General features: G+C 32.7%; 1 protein-coding gene across 5 annotated transcripts; it reads left to right on the top strand.

Moving 5' to 3' along the window:
• Positions 1–396: 396 nt before the first annotated feature.
• LOC130894643 (ras-related protein Rab-27A-like) lies at positions 397–21,923 on the top strand. 5 transcript variants are annotated; one of them, XM_057801570.1, is made up of 6 exons: positions 408–628; positions 679–746; positions 1,057–1,171; positions 4,100–4,212; positions 4,654–4,813; positions 20,310–20,489. In XM_057801570.1, exons 1-6 carry the CDS (start codon positions 485–487, stop codon positions 20,316–20,318), a joined length of 609 nt encoding a protein of 202 aa, XP_057657553.1. In that variant the 5' UTR covers positions 408–484; the 3' UTR covers positions 20,319–20,489. The 5 variants fall into 5 exon arrangements, with proteins under 5 accessions (XP_057657552.1, XP_057657553.1, XP_057657550.1 ...); XM_057801569.1 differs by lacking the exon at positions 20,310–20,489 and having other exon boundaries at positions 397–628; positions 4,654–12,451; XM_057801567.1 differs by lacking the exon at positions 1,057–1,171 and having other exon boundaries at positions 415–628; positions 20,310–21,923.
• Positions 21,924–23,041: the final 1,118 nt, after the last annotated feature.

Genomic DNA, 23,041 nt, shown 5'->3' with positions numbered 1-23,041 from the left:
TTAACCCAAAATAATATATGTAATCCTTCTACACGATCAGTTCCTATAAGTGAAAGGTAAAGCGACTAAGTAAAATAAATAATGTATCGTTCTTTCTCTTCTCCGAGCGCTTCAGTTAGTTTTGTGCTTTTGTACGCATAAAGCATGCGCAGTATAGATAAAATGTCCCGAACGAGAGAGAAAATGGATATTGTCGGCTTAAAAAACGTTTTTTGAAAAGTCCTTGGTGCAATTTAAGCAAAATATGGTCTAATCAAATATTTCAGACCAAATATGACTTTTTAAACCATGTATGAACAACATTGAAAAAGTTCTTATACGAATCTTAAAAATTGTCCTAGATTGTTTTTCTGTACAATATAATTTGTAAAAGAGAAGAAGAAAAAGATCAAATATACATATAAACCTTGACAGGTATACGCTAAGAATTTATTTTTTTAAGAATATATCAAAATATTTACAAAATTTTACATACTATAAAAACATGGACTATGATTATCTTATAAAATTCCTGGCTCTTGGAGACTCCGGAGTGGGAAAAACTAGTTTTTTATATCAGTACACGGATGGAGTATTTCATTCAAGATTTATATCAACAGTTGGAATTGATTTCAGGGAAAAGAGAATGGTACGTTAATAGTTTAATTTGTCTTCAATTCAATAAAGTTATTATTTCAGATTTATCAGTCAAAAGGCAGAAATCACAGAATCCATTTACAGCTGTGGGATACTGCAGGACAAGAAAGGTAAGTAAGCAAACATTAAATTACAGGCTTTTCAAAAATTCAATTTTGTTTTATATAGAAAGGTGTAAAAAGTAAATTTATTTGTTATACTTTAGACTAAATTAGGTAAGTTTTGTCATAAGTGATGAAACTAGAAATACATAATTAATTAACTTTCATTCCATAGAATAATCTATATGTAATTTCTAAAGTGCTTTTGAATTATAACAGATTTGATATTAGCCTTAAATAAAATCATGGTTATTGTTTCAAAATTACATACGATTTTTGTCTTTTTTACTAATAAATAAAATTAAATTTTTGTTGTTAGATTTCGCAGCTTAACAACAGCATTTTATAGAGATGCTATGGGATTTTTACTACTGTTTGATCTTACAAATGAACAGTCTTTTATTGAGATACGTAACTGGATAGAACAACTAAGGGTATGGTTATAGTAGATAAATTCTGATATTTGACTTTATTTTGCCTGCTTGTAAGGTCACAGCCTGGTAGCTTGCATATTTGGCTTTTGCCGTTGCACTTTATAAGTTTTATTTTCAATTTTGGCTCTTTTTATTGTATTTTATTATCTACATTTTCGTATTATTCATTGATTATTAATAATTACAATAGATTGTAAGTTTTTTGTCTTTTTTGTATCAAAGTCAAATAGTTAATTAATCAATATCAAAAAATGTCGTGTTCACCACACTTCCTTGTTTGATAATAAAAATGAAATGTAATAAATTTGTTGATAAGGTTGGATAATATTAGAAATAAAAGTATAGGAAATATGTACCTAAAAAATCAGTTGAAATTAATGAGAGACACATTTAAAAAAAAATTGGTCACGGTAGGTCAATTTGGGCCATAGTGGCGGCTGTTGTACCACTTAAATGGCGTATTCTCAACGTAGATTTCCACAGGGCACATATTTTTTCAATTTCAATATATAATGATATCTCAGAGTTTGAAAAAAATCGAAGACATCGATTTTTTTTGTTGGGTGAATAGATTTAGAATGGGACGCCCCGAATGTATCACTAAAATGTACTGTACTTGAATCGAATTTTTATGAAAATTTTTTTCTTCGTTATCACGTAAACTAACAGACTGACAGATTAGGAATTTTTTTTGCTCAAAACACGTTTTGTACTCATTTTGGTGTATTTTAAATATCGATCCACACATAATTGTGCTGTCACGTGATGTACCGTGAAAAAGAGTTTGGTCGATTCATTTTTCAATAATTTCTGTTGGTACGTTAGTTTTGTAATATGAACGACGAGTTTCTCTTCCAGTTGTTTCGGCAACGACCAGTTCTTTCCAATATGTCACGTTGTCATGTTTGAACACGCACCGGTACGGTACGTCACGTCATGGATATGTGTGGATCGACCTTAAAACCCTTAACAATATAACATTTTTTGTCGTTACTATACCATCAAACCAAATGATTATTTTGGGAAAATAACCTGTTCAGAAGGCCTCATGTGATCAAAAAAAGTTGGAATATCTCTTGAACTTGATCGGTTTGTCTTGTATGGTATAAAATTAAATGATGTTTAAGTTGACTTGAAATATTACTTGATAAATCTAGTAATAACCGTGTAACTAGCGCCCTCTATGAGAGTCACGCATAAAAACAAATTCATTGGATGCATCAGCTTCCAAAACATACAGTGTTGCCGGTAGTTGCAGCAAAATTGTAGTTCTTAGTTCCTTTAACTAAATGAGTGAAGTTGTCTATCACAATGCTAATAACACTGTTGTCAGATTTAACAGGAGCCATCCATAAATTACGTCACACGTTTTGTGGGAGGGAGTCGACGAAGTGTGACATTGCGTGACAAGGGGGTGGGAGTGGTCCTAAATTTCGTGACGCCACATTTGAAAATCTATTATAATACAGGTGGCGCAAAAAGAACGGATGAATTTCAAATCTTTAGATTATCCAATTTATGTCTTTGTTCATGTTCTTGGAATGTCGATATGCAATGTTTGTAGTGAACTGATCACTTTTATAAGATTAATTCAGACAGATGGCGTCTTACCCCGTCGATACACATCAAAATTCTTTCTTCGAAGTTTTCCATTACTTTTGACAATCATCGTTCAGTATGTGTTGCGTCGCGACAAGTTCAGAGCTGGGGCCTATTCCACAATAATACTTTGCAGTTTACAATATATTTTCAAATTCCTGATCCACAATAACAAGAAGTTGCAAAATGAAAAGTGTTAAGTGCAAAGAATACATTGATAAGCTATATTTTTCCGATTTTTATTCCACAATATATATCTCTTTGCAAAATACCAATTGTCATCTTGACACTTGTCAAATTATTCTGCTTTGAGTGGTTTGCAAATAGTTATTTTCCTAAGTGCGGAAAATGATACTTTCCCGCACACGACTGCAATTGTCCCGAACGACGCGGAGCGGAGTCCTTATCCACAAAGTTTTTTCAAAAAAAGTGACAAGTGCAAAGTTAGTGTAAGTTAATTGTGGAACACAAAGACTTTCCACTTTGTAGCAAATGCAAATTGAAAAGTGCAAAGTTGCAAATTATTATTGTGGAATAGGCCCCAGGAGTGCGTCGCCTAGTGGAGCGGCGAGGATTTTGAAGAACCGACGCCCTAACTCTATCGATATTTTGTGGGATTCACGCCGTGCGAGGACGACCAGACGACTTCTGCTTCATAAGTGATTCAGTTGTGCGAAAAGAGGCAACCCAACGAAGTATTGTGTTCCATTTCGTGGAACATTAAACTCTGTGCGGAAGAGCCGTTGAAAAGTAATAACAAATTCATTACTTTTGAAGTAAACGCGATGTGCCACGGTCGACTGCTAAATTGCTACTAAAACTGGACGCCTTAACATACAAAACAACCAGCCCCCGTCCCTCCGCTCCTCCCACTACTCATGCGTTCTTTTTGCGCCACAATTATATCTGTGTAATTATAAGATACCAATTGTTTTGTCAACTAACATACCCTCATTCCTTTTCCCTGTATTCCTTATTCATACGATCTCGGGCGAGACGTTTTAGATCGAATTGTAAGTTTATTCTTTCTCGAGACAGCGAAGCGAGCAGATCTCGAACGACTAGATTCCAACGGAGCTACGCTGCTCCTAGAAATTCGATAGGCGCGGTTTAGTTTTACGTTTTGTATATATTTTCTTGTATATTGTTTTGTTGATGTATATATATACTAAGTAGTATCGAAATTTGATTATTGCGTTACCTCTTCGCAATCCTCGAGCTCAAGACTAGCGCCCAATAATATTTTCCTTATTTTGATATGTTCCATATTTTGGTATGTTCTAGTTATTTTGGTTTGAATTTAATAATAATTAATGATAATTTTTTCAGTTACATGCCTATTGCGAAACACCCGACATAGTATTGTGTGGTAATAAAGCGGATATGGAAGATAAAAGGGTCATTACTGAATGGCGAGCTCGAGAATTTGCCTCATCTTATAAGTAAGCTTTCTTTATGTCACTTGCACCCGCTTGAACAGTTGTTACCTCGCACTTAAGTTGAATTTATAAACTCGAACGTTCGCGTTCGCGCTCTCGTTCGCGTCAAGCTCGAGCTAGAGCTTGCGTTAGAAACTTATTATAGTTTCTGAGTTTTTGACTCTCCTTTATCAGAGCCACTAAGTCACAATTTTACATTTTAAGCAAATTCTGAAATCATAATTATTAATCATACACAAAAATTTGTGTGGCTTTTTTAACCTAGTAGATAATAGGCTTTGTTATAAAGTATCGTCCCTTTATCTTAAATATGCGTTACAAAATTTTTTTTACTGTGTAAACCCCAAATATTTTTCAGTTTACTATCTATCATCGAGACGGGATCTTTTTTTGAAACACCCTGTATATCATATTTGTATTTATTGTATTATATTTATGTTATAGACTACCGTATTTAGAGACCAGTGCAGCGACAGGACAAAATGTAAATAGGGCCGTTGAAACTTTGGTAGAACGAGTAATGATCAGAATAGAAACCGCCGTAGATCGCGCTATGCTTCCAGGAAGACGAGGTCGACCGAAAGATTTGAACGAACACGATTCGGTACAGTCATCCCAAAATTGTTCATGCTGATGTTAGAATAATCAATTACTCGTCAGGTTATATCAAATAAGATATTCCGACCAAATTGGCGACAAGACAGTTTTTGATTAATATTTACAATTTTTTTTTTGTTACTATTGTCGTTTTTCTTTTGCTTGGTTGTAAAAACAAAGATTCCAAACCGATCAGAACAGTCCAGTCCAGCAAGATGCATTTTTTCAAATCTACAACTTTTCTTTTTTTTTTTTATCGCGCGCGATTTGTGGTAATTGAAAATCAAATCTTGGGGTACCACGAGCCGTTACTTCATTCTGAGCAACTTTATCAAAAAGTATAATTATTCCCAGAAGCTTTAACAAAAAATTAGAAGCCCGTTTTTTGCATTGTTGGCGACGGCTCGAGTATAGTGCTATAAAATCAACAGATATTTTGAATGGAGACATCAAAAATAATTTCGCATTAAGCCGAAAACGAAAACGGCTTTTCCTCCAATATTCCTCCAAATCGTCTGGTATTTCCATATCCGACCTGCGCTGACCTGCGTTTGGCGATGTACTAAGTTGGGACCGCTAGATTACAAGCTGAAATAGCGCGCACCTTATCGACCCTTTTTTTGTAGCCAGATCCCCATCTAAAACATGAATTTTCATGATTAAAACCGCGATATCTCACGAATGGACCAGTGACCATGCGTGACCGAATTAGACAGACTGAAGTACCTTGTTTTCTGTACGAAATTCCCGACCAAAGAAGAAATACGAGAGTTTAGAGGCTCGCAATTTCTTCACCTCCAACCTTGTATTTTCTCCTCGTGTAGAAGTGCTGCCAGGCGATGAAGCTTGGCAAAGTTTTTACAACCAATTTGTTTAATAGTGCCGAATATTTCCACATTTAATGCATCGTTCAAAATATTTCTTAATTGATATAACTATACTATTGATGATAACATTATTTGTTACATAATTCAAATTACAGGAATTTTAAGACTTCTCAACATATCACTTAATAAGTCGTGTGAATAACTAAGAAAAAACATTTTTTTTTGCCAAATATAGATTTTATTCAATCTTTCCAACGCTTCTATAGCTTCTCGATACCGTGCTCGTAAAAGGATTTGTCTTTTGCCTCAGTTTCAACAATTTCTTCTTCATTTGAGCTCAATTTTTTACCGGCGAGCATTATTTTGAGATCAGTGAATAGCTAGTAATCACTGGGGACCAGATCTGAACTATACTGTAGATGAGAAAACAATACGTTCAATTTAACCATCGTTGCTATCGATTTGTGAAGCTAAATTATTAATTAATGTCGTTAGAAAGTTGGTACTTCATAAACGTCATATGGATTTGACAGCGCCATCTGTGTGTAAGTCACACGACTTATTGAGCGTTGTAATACATTCCTCAAATGGTGCAAATTGTTCAATTTTTTCATATTTTATTCTATGAAAGTTTCTACTTTTTTATATTCCATTAAAGTTAATTAATTAGCTCTAGTGCTATTCAAGAGATGCTCGAAGAATTTTGTGCATCTAAGCACGACGTGCTTCCCTGATTAGACCATTAACCTTAAGATAAAAAATGTTCTTTTTGAGTTACGATAATCAAAAAAAAATGTCACATCAAATTTTGAATGAAACTATTTGATGTTCATTTCAATAATTTCACCTCATCTACTTTCTAACCTCTTCAACCTTGGAGTGATCGAAAATACAACTTTTGTTTTGCCGTCAAAGTAGTCAAAGAAAGATTTAATGATTAATACGAAATTTCCGTAATTTTAACTAATTATATTTTCAAATTTTAAACTATTAATTATAGGATTTTTGTTCTCCTCAATTTGAAATTTATTTTTGCTTACAATTCATGAAACGATCACTAAATTTAGGGGGAAAAACTTGTTCGGGGTAAAAAAAGTTTTAGGGTATTTTTTAGGGATAAAATAAATGATTTCTTTAATCGAAATTTTTTCACTTAAACAAACTACACAGTAAAGATTGTAGAAAAATAAAATTTAAAGACGCCAATTCGTCTGAATATACAATGCGGTCCATATGTTTGGAATAAATTCAATTTTAGCGATATTCAAAATATACCCTGTGCCGAATGGTTCTTTTTATTTTTTAGGGGTGAAAACTATTCCTTATCATAAATTAAGCGTGTATTTAAGTAAAATGCTGTTTGAATGAATTATTCTTAGATTTGTTTATGATTAATCGCTATCATGCAACCACTCCAAATACTTCGAGGGTAGTAATATTGAAAGCTTTTTTTAAATAGCATTCGCCGAGGGTAGTTATATCGAAAACTTTTTTTACGAATATCTATTATAATCTCGATTTTCATGAAAATTTGAATTCAAGCTCTACTTACCTTCTTCTACGTAATTTTCCCTGTACTTAACCGAGCTTTTTATATTTTGTGGAGTGTAAACTACCCTTTATTGTAAAAAAAATTAAGATCTCAGATTTTATGCATGTTACGGGTAAAATGAAGTTTCAATGTCTTATTCGTAAATCTGTTCACATTCTCAAACACGTTTGTAATCAATCAGATCCATGAAACCCCTCCAAATCATTCCCTAATCATATGAAAAATAATTTCGAGGATTTTTTTATTATTCAAAATTATTCAAAAGTGTATTTATATTGAGTTGAGAATATTTCGTTAGTATTATTTTTAAATATTTCAACCCTTATGAAACCCAACTTCATAGACCCAAAATTTCAAAATTCCAGTTTTTTTACAGAAAAATAATAAAAAAACTAAAATTACTAGAAATCAATATTTTTTTATTTAGAAAATAATATAAAAAAGAATTTTGAATAAATATATTTCATCATGACTAATACCTTCTCTCTCTTCTCGTTCATGCCAGCTTTCCAATACTCCAAAATTCGTGCTCCGAAATTTTGAAAAAAAAAACAATAACTCGCTCAATTTTCAAGCTAGAAACTTTTTTAAGAAAGAATTTTGTAGGGAATTTCAAGTACTTCAACTTAATATCAATTAAAACTTTTCGGTTTGGTGCAGCTCAAAGGGGTTGCATAAATCACATTTGGTACGCGAATGCAAACTTTGAACTAATATATCTCCTTCAATTTTTATGACACATAGATTTAAAAAAGTTCAAAATTTTTGGCTCGAAAAATCCTATTTGAAACATTTTTCAATAACATGAATAGTTTTTAGGTTATTTGAGAAAAATTATTTATTTTTCAAGATTACGGAAGTGCAGTGTTCAATTTAATCAATTATTTTTCCTAATATAAGCATTCAAAACCGGTCAAATCACATGGATCTTATCAATAATACATAAATTAAGATTTAATTGCAAGTGGATTACGATTAATTTCAACTAGGGTGGTAATGGCGAGGATATAATCATTACATTTTTTCACAAAAAAAGAAGGAAACTTATTTTTGTTATAAATCAGCCAATTCTTATATGAGAGACTTTTGACATTGCTCGTTTTAAAGGTTTTTCTAGGAGCTTTGAAAAAGTACTCTTGAGTTTTTTTCGAAAATTTCATCAATTTCTTGTTATTTGAGGTTAAAGTTTTTCAATGTCGCGGTTCTCCAACAATAGACATTCTTCAACTCTCTTATTATTGAATTTAGAGGTCCTTAAAAAAAGAATCACTTTGTTTTTTATTAGCACATTATTGTTTTGAATGATTTTGCTGATAAAATGAAAATTTTCAAAGTTATTTTCAAAAAACGGTAAAGATTTTGTCAATAAAAAATGAGTAGTTTATTGACTCAAAAAGTAGCAACTTAAAAAAAAACTTTGTAGGATAAAAGTTGCTTAGAATTAATCAGTCTATCGATCTACGAGATTATTTTGATAAAATAAATTTTTATCACCAAGAAGGGTGGCTTTCATCCCGAGGGCAGTAGCAACCTTCGACACACGGTGGATTTATAGGGTTATAAATATTACCTTCATACCCTATTTCAAGAAAATCGACCTTGATTATAAAAATTCCAGGGGAAATCGGTTGGTACCTGGCCTATATTCAGTGAGAATATAGTTTGTTGATAAGACTGTTAAATGAAACATCATTTGATAATTGTTACAAAAAAAACGTTTTTTTTTTGTTATTGAAATTTATTATCAAGGTATTGTGCGATGGATAGTTCTAAGTATAACATGCTAACAAATTTTTTTGCATTGTCAACAATATAAATTTTATATCAACGTTTCGAAATTAAAAGTTTTACTTCTAATAAAAATGTTGAGTTTCATACGAGATGTGATCAAAAATACGGTTGTATTTACATGAAAATAAAATATGTTGTAAGTTAGACATTTAAAACATGCTTTGTTTTGGAAAAGCTTCGTTTTGAAACGTTTTTTCCAATATTCTAACAACAAAGTCAATTTTTTTTCCGAAAGACACTGTATATGTATCATACTGTTAAACTTTGAAATTTCAGTGTTTCAATAGTTTATTGTTAATTTTAAAAAAGTTTATAATATTACGTATGAATGTGTAAATCGACAAATTAAAGATGGAGCTTGACTAAACTCTGTCCATCCAAGAAACAGGGTGTTCGAAATTATTCTCAAGCAAGCTGTTTGTACAAAGTCCACTGAAATGTTACATGAGGTTTACATTTGTTAGACAAGTATGAGGGGTCAATAGAAGCTTAACCTAAAGCTTTTCGGATCGACACCCTTATCCCCCGTTCGCCATCTTGGAAACCCCGTGTAAACCCCTTTTTCGCGATATCTCGGAAATTATGCGTCTTACAAAAGATTCGTAAAGACATAATTTGTTGCAAATTGTTTTGCCAACAAATCTGTTTATATAACTTTTTGCCCAAGTTTGAAATTAAGAAGCAAAAAATTTTTATAAAAATTTATTTTTTGCTCTATAACTTTTTTTATAACATTTTACAAAAAAATTACTCCAGACAAATCTTGTGAATGATCTTTTGAGGACAATTTTTCTGTTTTTTTTTAAATTTCATTCATTTTAAACGCTGTTACAGCGCTCCAAAGTTAACCGGGTTCGTCAATGCTCATGAGAATCCGGTCAAAACGAAATGTCAAAACATATTTTTTTTTTATTGTAAATATATTTAAAAAAAATTATTGTACAGCGTCACTTATTCATTGCTCACTCTTTTCCCCGCTATCATCAAGTGCATTCTTCAAAACTGAATGTATTCTGGAATTCCTTTAATAACTTTGAAATCAAAATTGTCGTATCAATTATTTTCCTTCGTATGGTTTTGAAGCCGGACAAGAATATTACCCCAACTTCATTTATAGTGAATATCCAAAATTTTCATTCTTCTCATTAATATCAAAATGCAGTTTTTTCGTCTTTTTATTAGTTAGTTTAAACGAAACTTACCCTTCCGAGACTATAGATTAAACCTTATTGACCAGCGTAAGGAGGCATGTTTATTTTAACCAATAGATGCAAACACCTGTGGTTATCATACTTCGACAACGCATAGATTGTTGTTTGGGTCGATCTGTTTGTTGGATGGATTTAGTATAGTGAAATATCTTTAAGGTTAAATAATATATGGCATAAAATATATATTTATATATTTGTTGAATATTCGAAATATTTATCTACAACTTACAATTACTGCCAATTACCACAGTATTATGTTGTAAGAGGATATCTGTAACTCATATCAAGTGTTTTTTACATATAATCATTTTTAAAGTTTTCTCAAAAGTCTCATAAACCCTGAGTTTACATAGTGTATAAATTTTAGTATCTCTTTGTGAGTGTCATTACAGGTAGCACACCTACAAATAGGTCTTTTCAGTGACAAGAATACTGGTAATTACAGCCCTCTAGTTATAGTACTCAAATATAGTAAATTCCCTTTGTAACGAGGACTTGAAAGGACTTGAGGATTTCATCGATATGAAGAAAGATCATTATAATCAGATAGCATTAACGAAATCGATTTTAAAAATACATATTAATTCATGAAGTCTTCTTTTTTTGTCTTCCATAACAATAATCTTACTTTATATTGGAACCGCGAACTATTCTTCGTAGCCATTGGATCTTTCTCTTGGTGGGTGAAGAATTAGTCGATGATTTTAGCTGCCTCCAAGATCTGTTGAGGAATTGAAACTGGTTCTACCTCTGGATCTCTTGGTCACTATCTTCATTAGAAACTCCAGCTATGGTAGCAACTGCTTCATAGATGGTTTCATAATCTTGCAGCAGGGGAACTTCAACTGTCGAGCTGAAACCGCAGGTAACTCATCATCGTCGTCTTCTCTTACCGCTTGGTTTTCTTTTTACTGCATGTTTCAATGAATCTTTTCTTTGTCACTTCATTCAATCTAAGTTAGAATTGCTGGAACCGTGATATTCATACTGATTACACTGTTCATGTACAACACTCACTGTCTGACGCATGTTTCGATAACCAAGTTTTGGGTTGAAGAATTCTCCATTTCTTAATTTGTTTTTTGAGGTTTTAGCACTATACTTTCAAATGTTAAACAAATTCATGATATGAATTATCTTCATTAGATAGTTTTACAATAAATGACTTGATTTTTCATCAAATATATCACCCATTGCCATGTTTTATTTAATTACAATATTTGCAGTAATTAAAAATGATTTGGGGCAGTATTATTTTAGAATATCGTTGGACTGTATGTTTTATGAGATTTTGATAAAACTTTTAGAATACAAACTGAATGTCTAATAAAATATCAAAATATTATGTGTGACTTCGAAATTGGCTCGTGTTTTTAGTTATTATACAAGGTTATTGAAAAAGGTATTCGGGATTTGGGAATGAAATAAAAATAGTATTAAAAATGGAAAATATTTATTTTTATATCAAAGTAAGCGGAGAATATCTTAAATTTCCTCAAGTTTAATGTTCAGAAAATCTATTTACTTCAACGATTAGGCCTCCATGACATAAATTTAAAAATTTAAAGGATTTGTATCTAAAACTCCCAAAAACAAAAGTATTAATATTATATATCAAGTACCTTGTACTGATTGTGAGCTGTCTACATAGGGCAGATATCTCAGTATTTAGAAAATAGACTAAAAGGTCATCAATACGATAAAAAAAACTGCATTAACGAACCACGAAATATCAAAACAACATAAATTCGATTACAAACATTTTGTATAAAAAATCCTTCGACGTAATGCTCTATACGGATGCATCTAAAGCTGAATCCGGTGTCTGTTGCGCAGTCACTACAAACCACGAACTCATAAGTTCTTTCCGATTAACCTCCACGTGTTTACACTGGTAAATTATACAGTAGCTTTCAAATTTATCTTTCCATATGTACTGACTCCAAAAACCCGTTTCAAAAATCTTGACGCTATATATTGAGCTAGAGTACTGCTGCATTACATAACATCTATCCACTAAACTTTTTGAATAGGAGAGAAGCTGTGACAATAAGAAGACTCCGCGTCAACCTCACGGCTATTTGTGGTCAGAAAGTCGTCCTGTCTGCCAAAATTGTCACGTTCCTGTGTCTGTTAAGCACATCTTCACCGACTTCTACCGCATACCAGCAGTTTGATATAAAAACCAAGGAGACACTTAGTTGCCCGATGGAAATGAAGAAGTTTCTTAAAGCTGTATGAGAAAATATAAAAAAAATTATAAAGATTCGAAAATTCTTGCAACAGAATCTACTACACGTAAAAGAGAATTGTCAGTGTCAAGTCATATTTTGATAAAGACCTCAACGTCAAATTTTCACCTTTTCGTTAAAAATGAGAGGAAAAAAACTAATTTTAAATCAGAAGAGATCTAAAATCAATCTTCAATCATATATAAATGTAAACTGCGCTGTCTGCTGTACTGTATTCATGTTGATTGACCAGCTACACTTTTAAGTGTAAGTGTAATTTCCGGTCAATATTTTGAAACGAAAATTTTACTTTGACTTTTTAGATTTGTTGGTCATACTGTTTACTACAATTAATATACATATTCACGTTTTTTAATGAAACGCACGCAGTCAATGTACTTATCATATTATTGTGACTGTTGGTGTGTTATTGAATAGTGTGTTCAGTATATGATGCTCGATCTCTTTATGATTTCGTTTTTATAATTTTATTTCTCGAGCATTCACAGAACCAAATCGCGATAAATACCTTTTCCGATGACCCCCGCATTAAAAAATATTTCATTTATTCTTAATGATCCTATCATTTGCTTGTTGTTTCAAAAAATCTTCCACTATTTTATGTGTAGGTAACACTACAACCAAACAAAAAAGTTCAAACCACCTGTTAAATTAGCATTGGGATTTTTTACATGAAATATAAATATAACCTTGAAGTGTTGTTTCATTATTAAGGTTAATGACTACCACACACACAAAAGTCGTTCTGCTGAACAGTGGCGAGCTCAATATTGGACGTCACCTTTGTGAGCAGCAGCCTTCTCAGAGAAAATTACACCTGGTAGGTTTCGGATATTTACAACGCCAGTGATTATAGCGAGATACTCTGGGAGTTACCCACGAACAGAAATAGGGGAATAGCAATCCGCAAGACCAAAACAATTGACTGGAAAACAAGCACTTTCGATCCAGGCGTTTTTAATAGCACTGAAAAATCACCGGATCGATACTGACAGGTCGGCGGCAAAAACAAACGAGGAATCACCAATGCCCGTGATGCTTCTATGCCTTGGAAGTGAGGAGGAAATAAGTTATCACCGGTGTACTGGTGGAACGACTCAATCGAGTACACCAGAAGGAGAAGTCAAGCGAAACGGGCGCGGTAAAAACCACAATTCGAAGAATTGACGACAAAATATAAAGAGACTCGACGGAAACTCAATAAAGCTATCAAATGCTTTAAGAAGCAATAATTAAAGAAGAAAAACTATGAGAAGCTTACGACAGAGTGGAAAACACAAATCTTTACATTCATTCCAAGGAGTTTTTTCCCTCTAGAATTAATTTTTGCTGGAGAAGGTTTATTAGTGGAAAAATTTAGTATAAAACAGGTAAGTCCAGTCATTAGATTTTAGTTTACTAGTCTCTGAAGTCGATAACTTGGTTATCGAAACGCGTTTCAAACAGTGTACTTGTGAATGTTGTTGTAGTGGTGGTGTAAACAGTGTATTCAGTACCTCATTCCTGCTGATCCTTTGTACTGCGTCCAAGACAATAGCCTTAAAATTTCCATCTGTTCTTACCAATTCCATTAAAATCCTTTTTCGGTAGTGACTTAAGGCTTTTTATGATACTTTTGTCCATTGTTTTATGGACACTTCTGGTGTTGGCATTTGTGGTATTGGTTAGATCGGCTATAGCAGGTTGTGCAAGGCAGGTATCTACCAGAAGCAATCTTATTCTTATTTTTTAGATCCATAATCCAGATGGAATTCCAAACGTTTCTCTCAAAATAACCATCAACTCAGAACCAGGACTGATCCTTGATGCACAGAGAATAACGAGTGTTTTGGTGAGGGAACATTTCCTACCACGTAGAAGCAGCAGAGATTAGGGTTTCTGCTAAAAGAAAAGAGGCTATCGTCCGCTCTGTATGCTGAATACGGCCGGTAAAATCCTTGCACGCGTACTACATAGAAGGATAGAAGCCGTAGTAGAACTAGGAGATAACCAATACTTCGTCGTTAACACCGCAAAGGAATCGATCTCAGGTGCCAGATGGAAAGAAGGAACTAAAAACTAGAACGTCTTTAATACAACTAGATCGGACCGCATTATGGAAGCTCTTCGAACAATGGGCGTGCTAGGATACCTGCAGAGGATGATAGCTTCCTACTTAACCTACAGAATCCTCATCTACAATATAGTGAGCGGCCCAATAAGTACAAAATAACTGGAGGGTTTCCCCAAAATTTAGTGCTAGTACCATGGGCTACTAAAACTGATTTTGCCGAGGGAGGCTTGTAGCTTTCGCGGGCGACGATGTAGGGATTGCAAAGCACACAATTTTACTTTTGATACGGTTTTTGACAGGATTTGTAAGTGGATGAATTTTTTTTGTACACAATGCGTTAAAAACCATCGCAGTGCGGTATTTCGAGTATTAATCTTGTCTAGTGTTAATCTGTTGCGATCGATTTTTTGTAAAGAACGATTTCTATATTAGTCTGTTCTATACTTTACTAGCTTTCGACGCACTTTCCTATATTAGGAATAAGGCTATTTCCTATATGAACGCAAATGTCCCTTTTGGGCTACCCTATCACTAATCAAGTATCTCTTGTAACAATGAGGGCTGATTAAACTTCTTTTATTCTAATATAAGTACAGCTCGTGTTTTCTCTAATTGCATCGGAGTGAATAATGTCAAAAAGTAAAATTTTGTTTTTATCTGTTAGATCCGTTGGAAAATGTATTATATCTATTAAACCGTCATTAAAGTATAAATAAGATTTCATTTAATACTTTGAATTACAACAATTAACATATTCATAAATTAATATTTACTTCTAGCTTTAATTTTTTAATTTTAATTTTAGCAGTCGGTAAGCTTAGTTCGGTTAGAGATAGTTAAATAAAATACTAATCACATTTAGAAAAAATGTACAAAATTGAAAGAGGTACAATTTTTCAAATTTTTGCTGCCCTTGTAGGTAAGTAGTAACATCTAATTTGTAACTAGTTCGTTTCTCTGTTCTGTTCTTTATATTTTCATTGTTATCATATACAGGGTGTCTCACGACGAGTTAAAATGTATAAGGCAAAATACTTATAGTAAAATCATGAAAATTTCTACATTTGGGTTTTCGGATACGAACTAAAATTTTAGTATACTTTTGTATGAAACTTTTTTAGAAAAATGCATGCTTTTTGGGTTATTAATTTTCTTGTAAAAAATTTTATCGTGGCAGACCCTTATAAATTATTTTTTTATGAGGATACCCTTAAAAATATGAAAATGTTTCCTGTTCGTTTGCTTTTAGCAAGGCTAGACGTATTTGAACCTATGTTGTAAAATTTTTCATTTTATACAAGGTGTGTATAAAAGGTGTTCAAAGTTTAACTTCATAAATATCATTTTTCTTTATTTTTTTAAATAGAACAACCCGGATTTTTCTATTTTAATATATTCAGGCGTAAAAAATGAGGCAAATTCATGTATACTTTCCTAGGTGTTACACACCTTGTCAAGGTGTGTAACAAAAATCAAATTCTGTTTACAAATCCTATTCCAACTTTTATTCGTTTTCGAGATATTTGAGGTTTTAAATTATTATTGTATTTTTTAACAAGTTTTAATTTTTCATGTATAGTTTTAGTAGGTTTCGTAATAAATGACACGTATTTAACTATCATTAGTCAATTGTTGTTACTTTCGAAATGGCTCGTTCTCAATTTAATAACGGAGATTATCTAAATTTGCTTTTAATACATGGTGAATGTGACAAAGTTGTTACAAGAACATGTAGTTTATTTGCTGCAAGATATCCAGATGGACCACGATCAAACTCGCATACTGTTAAAAGAATCCTCAACAATTTGAAGCTATACGGTTCATTTGAAGCAAAAGTTAATCGAATTAAACCAGTTATTGACCTGCATTTGCATTTCTAAAAATTTACGGAAAACATTTAATATCTGGATAACGGAAAGATCTAAGTATACATGAATTTGCCTAATTTTTTACCCTGAATGCATTAAAATAGAAAAACCGAGTTGTTCCAATTGAAAAAAAGAGAAAATGTGATAATTATGAAGTTAATTTTTGAGCCCTTTTTATGCACACCTTGTATAAAATGAAAAATGTTTCAACATAGATTCAAATACGTCTTGCCTTGCTAAAAACAACCGAACAGAAACCATTTTCATATCTTCAAGGGTATACTCGAAAAAAAAAATAATTTATAAGGGTCTGTAACGTAGAAATTTTTATAATTCTACTATTATAAGTATTTTGTCTTATACGGCTAGTTTTAACTCGCCGTGGGACACCCTGTATGTATGTGAATATGGATGGTGTTTCTAAAAAGAAAGATTGTGAACGGGAAAGCCACCAAAATAATTTGTAAATTATTATTAATATAACGTTGAATTATCAGATTGCCTGCAATAAACATAATAGGTGATCGGCTACAATAAGTAATAATCATCCAAACTGTTACTTCAGTAATCCGGTGCACATACCTGTCAACAGCAATTCCAATATAACGTCGATACTGCGAAAAAAAGGTTCTATACCTGGCAATAAATCAGGAACTATATAAATATATGCCAAAGTTTATTATTATTAATTATTATTAACGTTATTACTTCAAATAAAGTACATAGTTATTTTAATTCAAAAGACATTATCGTTAGATATAAATAGTTTACAAATCCATACAAAAAAGAATCAAAAGAGCTGTTCTTGTCATCGCTTTCTCTGCCATCTTTGGCGTCATTAATTTTGTCAAAACCACAGTGTTGCAGAAGCTCGATTTTAATAAATCCCTTGCTTCTTTAGGAAGGCACTCAATTTTTTTTCTTTTGAAATTTTCTTTTACTGGTTATGACGGTGTAAAAATTTTTCTGGAGCCCTGATAATGATTATGTCACACTGGTGTCGAGATAACTTCGCGTCCACTAAACCGCTAGAGCGTCTTCCCTCACATAATTTGTTTCTCAAGCGACTTCTTAAATGCTATCGACTCGCACGTGTCAAATATGTGCTGGTAATATCATCAAACACTTTTGAAACTTGCGTTTTTCTAGTAGCTCCTAAACTCATTTGAGTGGCATAATTTAAAACATCTCAACTATTTTGTTTTTAGTCGTTTCGTTTGCATCGGAACTAGATTCAAATGGAATTTCTGGGCGACCTTTTTTCCTTTTAGAAGTCTCTACATCTTATATCATTGTAAATGGAATTGATGTATCAAGCCACTCAGCATTATTTTTGAGAAACCTTTTTTTCTATCCTGAACGCTTTCATCCAGCGCGATTTAAACTGTGATTTGAAATATGATGAAGTTTTATTTAAGCGCTTTAAAAGCTCTTCACTTTCACATTTCGTTCGTTTCATTATTTCATCTTTTAAATAATCAAATTGTTCAACAATTTTATTTTTATTTGAAATTAAAGAGTTCTATCCTCCACAGACAAAAATTTTTGAAATAAAAGTGCAAATAAGTGCAAGAAAACTAAACAATTGTGAAAAGCTACAATAATAATAATTATAAAAAAATATTTGAAAACTTGGACTATATTGGAAGTCAACTAAAAGCTTAAATATATTTTGTAAATTGTTAACATAATATTGTTTTATTTTGTTTTTTGTTTTAAGTAATATTAACTGAATACATAAACTTTTCTACGGAGATTATGTTATTAAAATGTTGTTACATACCTGAAGTCGAAGGTTCCATGTTGAAATTCAAACAGAAACTTTGAAAATATAACTTTAAATCCACACAAAAAAATCTACAAAAATACACGGACACTCTCAATAGAAAACTACTTTAGTACATGTAGTAAACGCTTGGGATTAATGTTAACATTTACCTGTGTTGTAATAAAGGGGATATTGGTTTCAAAAATTATGAAAAGTAACCTTTTTATGCTAATTACTTTTTCGATTTATTGCCAGATAAAGGATCTTTCTGCCCCAGTGCGGTCGCTCTCTTTTCTACGGTAGTCGCTGAGTACAATATTACGCCATTAAAGGCCCCAAGTGCTGCTGGTATTAGCAGCAGCTCAAATATTGACGACAATTGAATGGTGAAAGTGAAGTGGCCATGAGTCAGTTTATGAGAAATTTGAGAAAGATAATAGGAACTGGAAAATGTCTACGTCTAAGTGGTTCATCTAATATACAAATATAGATACTGTATGTTTTATTATATAGTGCAATAATGGGCTAAATTGAAGTCTCTTTAATAATAATAATGACAAGTCCAATATGTAATAAATCACTCTAGGATTTGTCTTTTGTCTCAAAACAGGCTTCAAATTCAGCAATTGCTTTTTCATTTGAGCTGAATTTCTTTTTTGTGATAACTGAGGGCCAGATCTGGACTATACGGTGAATGAGAAAGCAATTCGTTCAATTTAACCTTCGTTGTCATAGACTTGTGAATCGGTGCATTGTCTTGGTGGAACAGTGGTTTTCTCTTCTACATATTCGTTTTTCCTTAATTTTGGCATTCAAACGATCCAACAACTTTATGTAGTATTTACTATTGATAGCCTATCTCTTTTGGAGATAATTGATGAACAATATTCAATGCGCATGCCATAATACTGATGCCGTAACCTTCCCTGCTAACTGTTGTGCCTTTGAACGCTTCGGACGTGGTTCATCGGCCCAGTCCATTCAGATGATGATCGTTTTGATTACTGAGTGAAATTCTGGATCCATGTTTCATCCATTGTCACATATTGACGCAAAAAATCGGATTTATTACGTGTAACCATGATTAACCACTGCTCTGAATCATCAACACGTTGTTGTTTTTGCAAGATTGTGAGTAGATGCGGTACCCACTTTGAAAAACGTTTTGTCATGGTTAAATATTCATGCAAAATAGTAAACACACTGCCTTCTGATATCTTAAGGGCCTCAGTTATCTCAATTTACGATTAGACATAATCAATTTGTGGACTTTTTTTATGTTTTCTGTAATAACCATCTCAATTGGACGACCAAAACGTTCACCATCATCGGTGTTTATACGACCACGTTTAAATTCAGCAAACCAATAACAAATGGTTCTTTTGATGGAGCAGAGCCCGGATAACACTTTTGAAGCCATTGCAGAGCTTGTACAGTATTTTTTATCAAGAAGCAATGACAAATTAACACCCGAAATTATTTTGAAAATAACTAAAGTAGTTTCACTTAAATGGCTGTCACTTTTTTCTGACTATTTGAAATATGGAAAGATATGGAGTGTAAAGTTAATGAGAACCATCTCGATGTATCGAAAAGTGTCTGTTGAAAGGAAGCAAATTAAGGTGGCGCTATAGTAGCAAGCGGAAGAATTTAAAAAAAAGCGCCACAAACTATTAGAGTAGGATAGTAAATTATATTACAAAAATATTTCGAAGAAACTTATAATATACAAATTTATTCGAAAATTCTACATAAAATATATAACAGCTAATTCATATTTTCAATTGCTACACTAGCGCTATTTTGGCGAATTTTCGTATTATAATTTGCTGTTTTCAGCTGGACACTTTCTCAACTAATACAAATACAAAAGGGTTTTCCTTCTATGGAATATTTTTACATAAAAATGACAGCGCCATCTATGTATTAATCACACGACTTATTGAGTGACGTATTTAGGCGTACATTCATTGTTGGTCTTATGTTACTGGTTTGCGTCATATGCTTCTTCATTATCTTCTTCTTCAGTATTAGGTTAATCGATTTCTTTCTCATAGTATGACAGGGGTCCTATATTTTCAACAACTTCTGAAATATTTAGATTTATAGAGAATAGACGATGCCATGACCCTATATTTTTAAGATTATTATTTATGCTTTAAATACATTTATTTTTTGTAGCTAATTTAATGGCCATTTCGGATGGTATGACTGTAGGTTGGACGTCGCCAATGATACCTTACTTTGTCAGTGGAAACGGCCATATAACCATGACCCAACACGAAGCTGAATGGTTGGAAACGTGGGTTTTATTGGGAGCTATCATAGGACTTCCTTTTACCGTTTATTTAGTGAATAAAATAGGGAGAAAAAAATCATTACTTCTTGCTTCTTTTTTACTACTCGTAGCTTGGACTATTTTAATATTTGTAAAAAGACTCGAATTTATTTACTTATCACGTGTGATAGCAGGAATGGGTGGGGATATGGCTTTTGTAGCAGCTCCTTGTTACATTGCGGAAATAGCAGATCAAAAAATCAGAGGATTTCTATCTAGCATAATATATTTGATGATGCTTACAGGAGTTTTAACTATTTACATAACAGGTCCTTACGCACCTTACAATACGCCACCGATTATAGGTATATGCTTGCTAATAATTGAATTAGCTATTTTTTCTATGTTACCGGAAACTCCCTACTACCTACTTCTTTCTGGTAACCGAAAAGCGGCAGAAAAATCGTTGAAATTTTACAGATCCTACGATTCAGTTGAAAAAGAACTGGCTGATATTATGTTGGCCGTAGAGAGACAAAAATCTGACAATGGCGGCATTAAAGATATTATAAAAGTAAAAAGTTATAGAAAAGCTTTTTTAATTATGACCGTTCTGAACGCAGCCCAACAATTCAGCAGTGTCAACGTCATATTAATGAATATGCATCAAATATTAGCAGCAGCCGGTTCGGTGTATTTGGAACCATCATTGACGGCTATTATTTTTGCAAGTATAATGTTTTTGGCAGCTGCACTAGCCTCTAGTACAGTCGATAAATTTGGAAGGAAAATGTTATTATGTCTTTCCAGTATATTAACAGGTTTAAGTCTTCTTAGTTTAGCCGTATATTTTCATTTAAAGGAATTAAAACATGATTCTATGGACTTTAATTGGCTACCCTTAGTTTCAGTTATGGTTTATGCTCTGGTTTATAAATATGGTTTAGGGATGGTGCCTATAGTTATAACTGCTGAAATTTTCGCGTCAAAAATCAAAGCTTTGGGCATGGCTTTGGTGGATACCGTATACGTTGGATCGGCTTTGATTTCAATTAATTTGTACAACATTATGAAAGATACTTACGGCATTTATGTTCCTTTTTATTTTTTTGCATCTTGTTCTTTTATGACTTCATTGTATGTTATTTTTTTCATACCGGAAACGAAAGGGAAAACTTTGGACGAGATACAGTTGATGCTAGAGAAGAATTAGTTATTTCAAAATATATTTTTTGAATTTTTTTTGGGGTCTATTAGAGATTAAGACACTTGTAACTTTAACTTTTACTTAAAACTTACTGAAGTGATACAAAACAGCAAAATATCCAAACTCATTGCAGTAAATATCCTACAAGATAAATATACTATAATTTGAGCTGTCTAAATAATTGCTTCATAGTATAAAAACAGTAATGCTTCGATGGGATTGTCAGAGATGTATATTATAATGAATGTAAATAAATATTGTTAATTTTGATCTTAAATATTTTACCTTTGTTAATTTGTGAAGGATCAACAATCATTATCCTAAGAACCCATTGCCATAAACAAGTTGAAATGGGTAAATATATTAATAAAAAAGAGTAAGATGCATGTGCCAATTTTAATATTATTGTAATTAAATTTTTTTACCTTAGAAATATCCTTACCAAGAATATTGCTTGAATTTAAGGCAATTTCATCATTGGTTCAAAGTTTAAGGAGGAAACTTCAATGATTCGATAACCAATTGTTGAAATTTACAACATTCGGTAGCATTTACCCATTACAGTAGGAGTGGGGAAGAATTATTTTGAAAGTAGTAACCGAAAAAGAGGAATGGAATGAAGAATGATCAACTCCATCTTCTAGATATTTTCTTCCTGGCTAATGCCTCCACGAATATTGAATTACATCCTCTTTTGAGCACGGTTTGGAATTGCAAGGGAAGTTTTGTATCTATTATCCATTTTCGGCGGTATTACGTCTCTCTAGTGTTCTATAATAAACCTCAAAAAGCGTTGCTATTTGGTTCACGTAATTTATTAGAATTAACCAATAAGATCATTTTACCGTTGAACAAATTTTGTTTAGTTTTCGCTTTTTATTTTAAAAAGCTAGTCGTTGTAGCGATGACGTTCGAGGAGACATTGATCATTTTATACAGATTTTCGTACGCTGCTATTCAAATTCCCTAGCGATCGCTATCTGGCGCCATCTTCAATTCCACCTGCTCAAATTGCCCGTATTACGATATAGGCCAAACAAATCCACGTGTTTCCCTCAGAGTAAAGAAACTCTTGTTGCTGTCACCAATTCTGATATTTTCTTCACCCTTGCCGCACATCGTATCCATACCGGCTACACAATCGATTTGAATAGAACTAAAATTATAGCCCTAGTTCGCTTCTTCAAGTTCAGGATTATTCGAGAAGCTATCGAAATAGAGAAACGTCCAAACTGTCTGAACACGAGAGGCGATAACCAAAGATTATCATTAACACCTTCTTCATCCACTTCGGCCAACAACAACATTTCATCTAAAACCCCCCGTGAAATCGAACTCCACACATTTAATCCTCAATACCTGCCATCGAGACTAGAAGTGATTGTGTTTAGTGTCAATACTGTTTACGAATGAGGAAACATGGAATAC

Source organism: Diorhabda carinulata, chromosome 5 (assembly GCF_026250575.1).
Source record: "Diorhabda carinulata isolate Delta chromosome 5, icDioCari1.1, whole genome shotgun sequence".
Lineage (NCBI taxonomy): Eukaryota > Metazoa > Arthropoda > Insecta > Coleoptera > Chrysomelidae > Diorhabda > Diorhabda carinulata.
The sequence above is the reverse complement of the archived record's forward strand: the minus strand, read 5'-3'. Positions and strand labels throughout refer to the sequence as shown.

Coding starts and splice junctions, on each gene's coding strand:
- LOC130894643 (XM_057801566.1), top strand. CDS start 15,360: ATGTACAAAATTGAAAGAGGTACAATTTTTCAAATTTTTGCTGCCCTT. Junction 15,412..20,309: donor AATTTTTGCTGCCCTTGTAG/GTAAGTAGTAAC, acceptor TATTTTTTGTAG/CTAATTTAATGGCCATTTCG.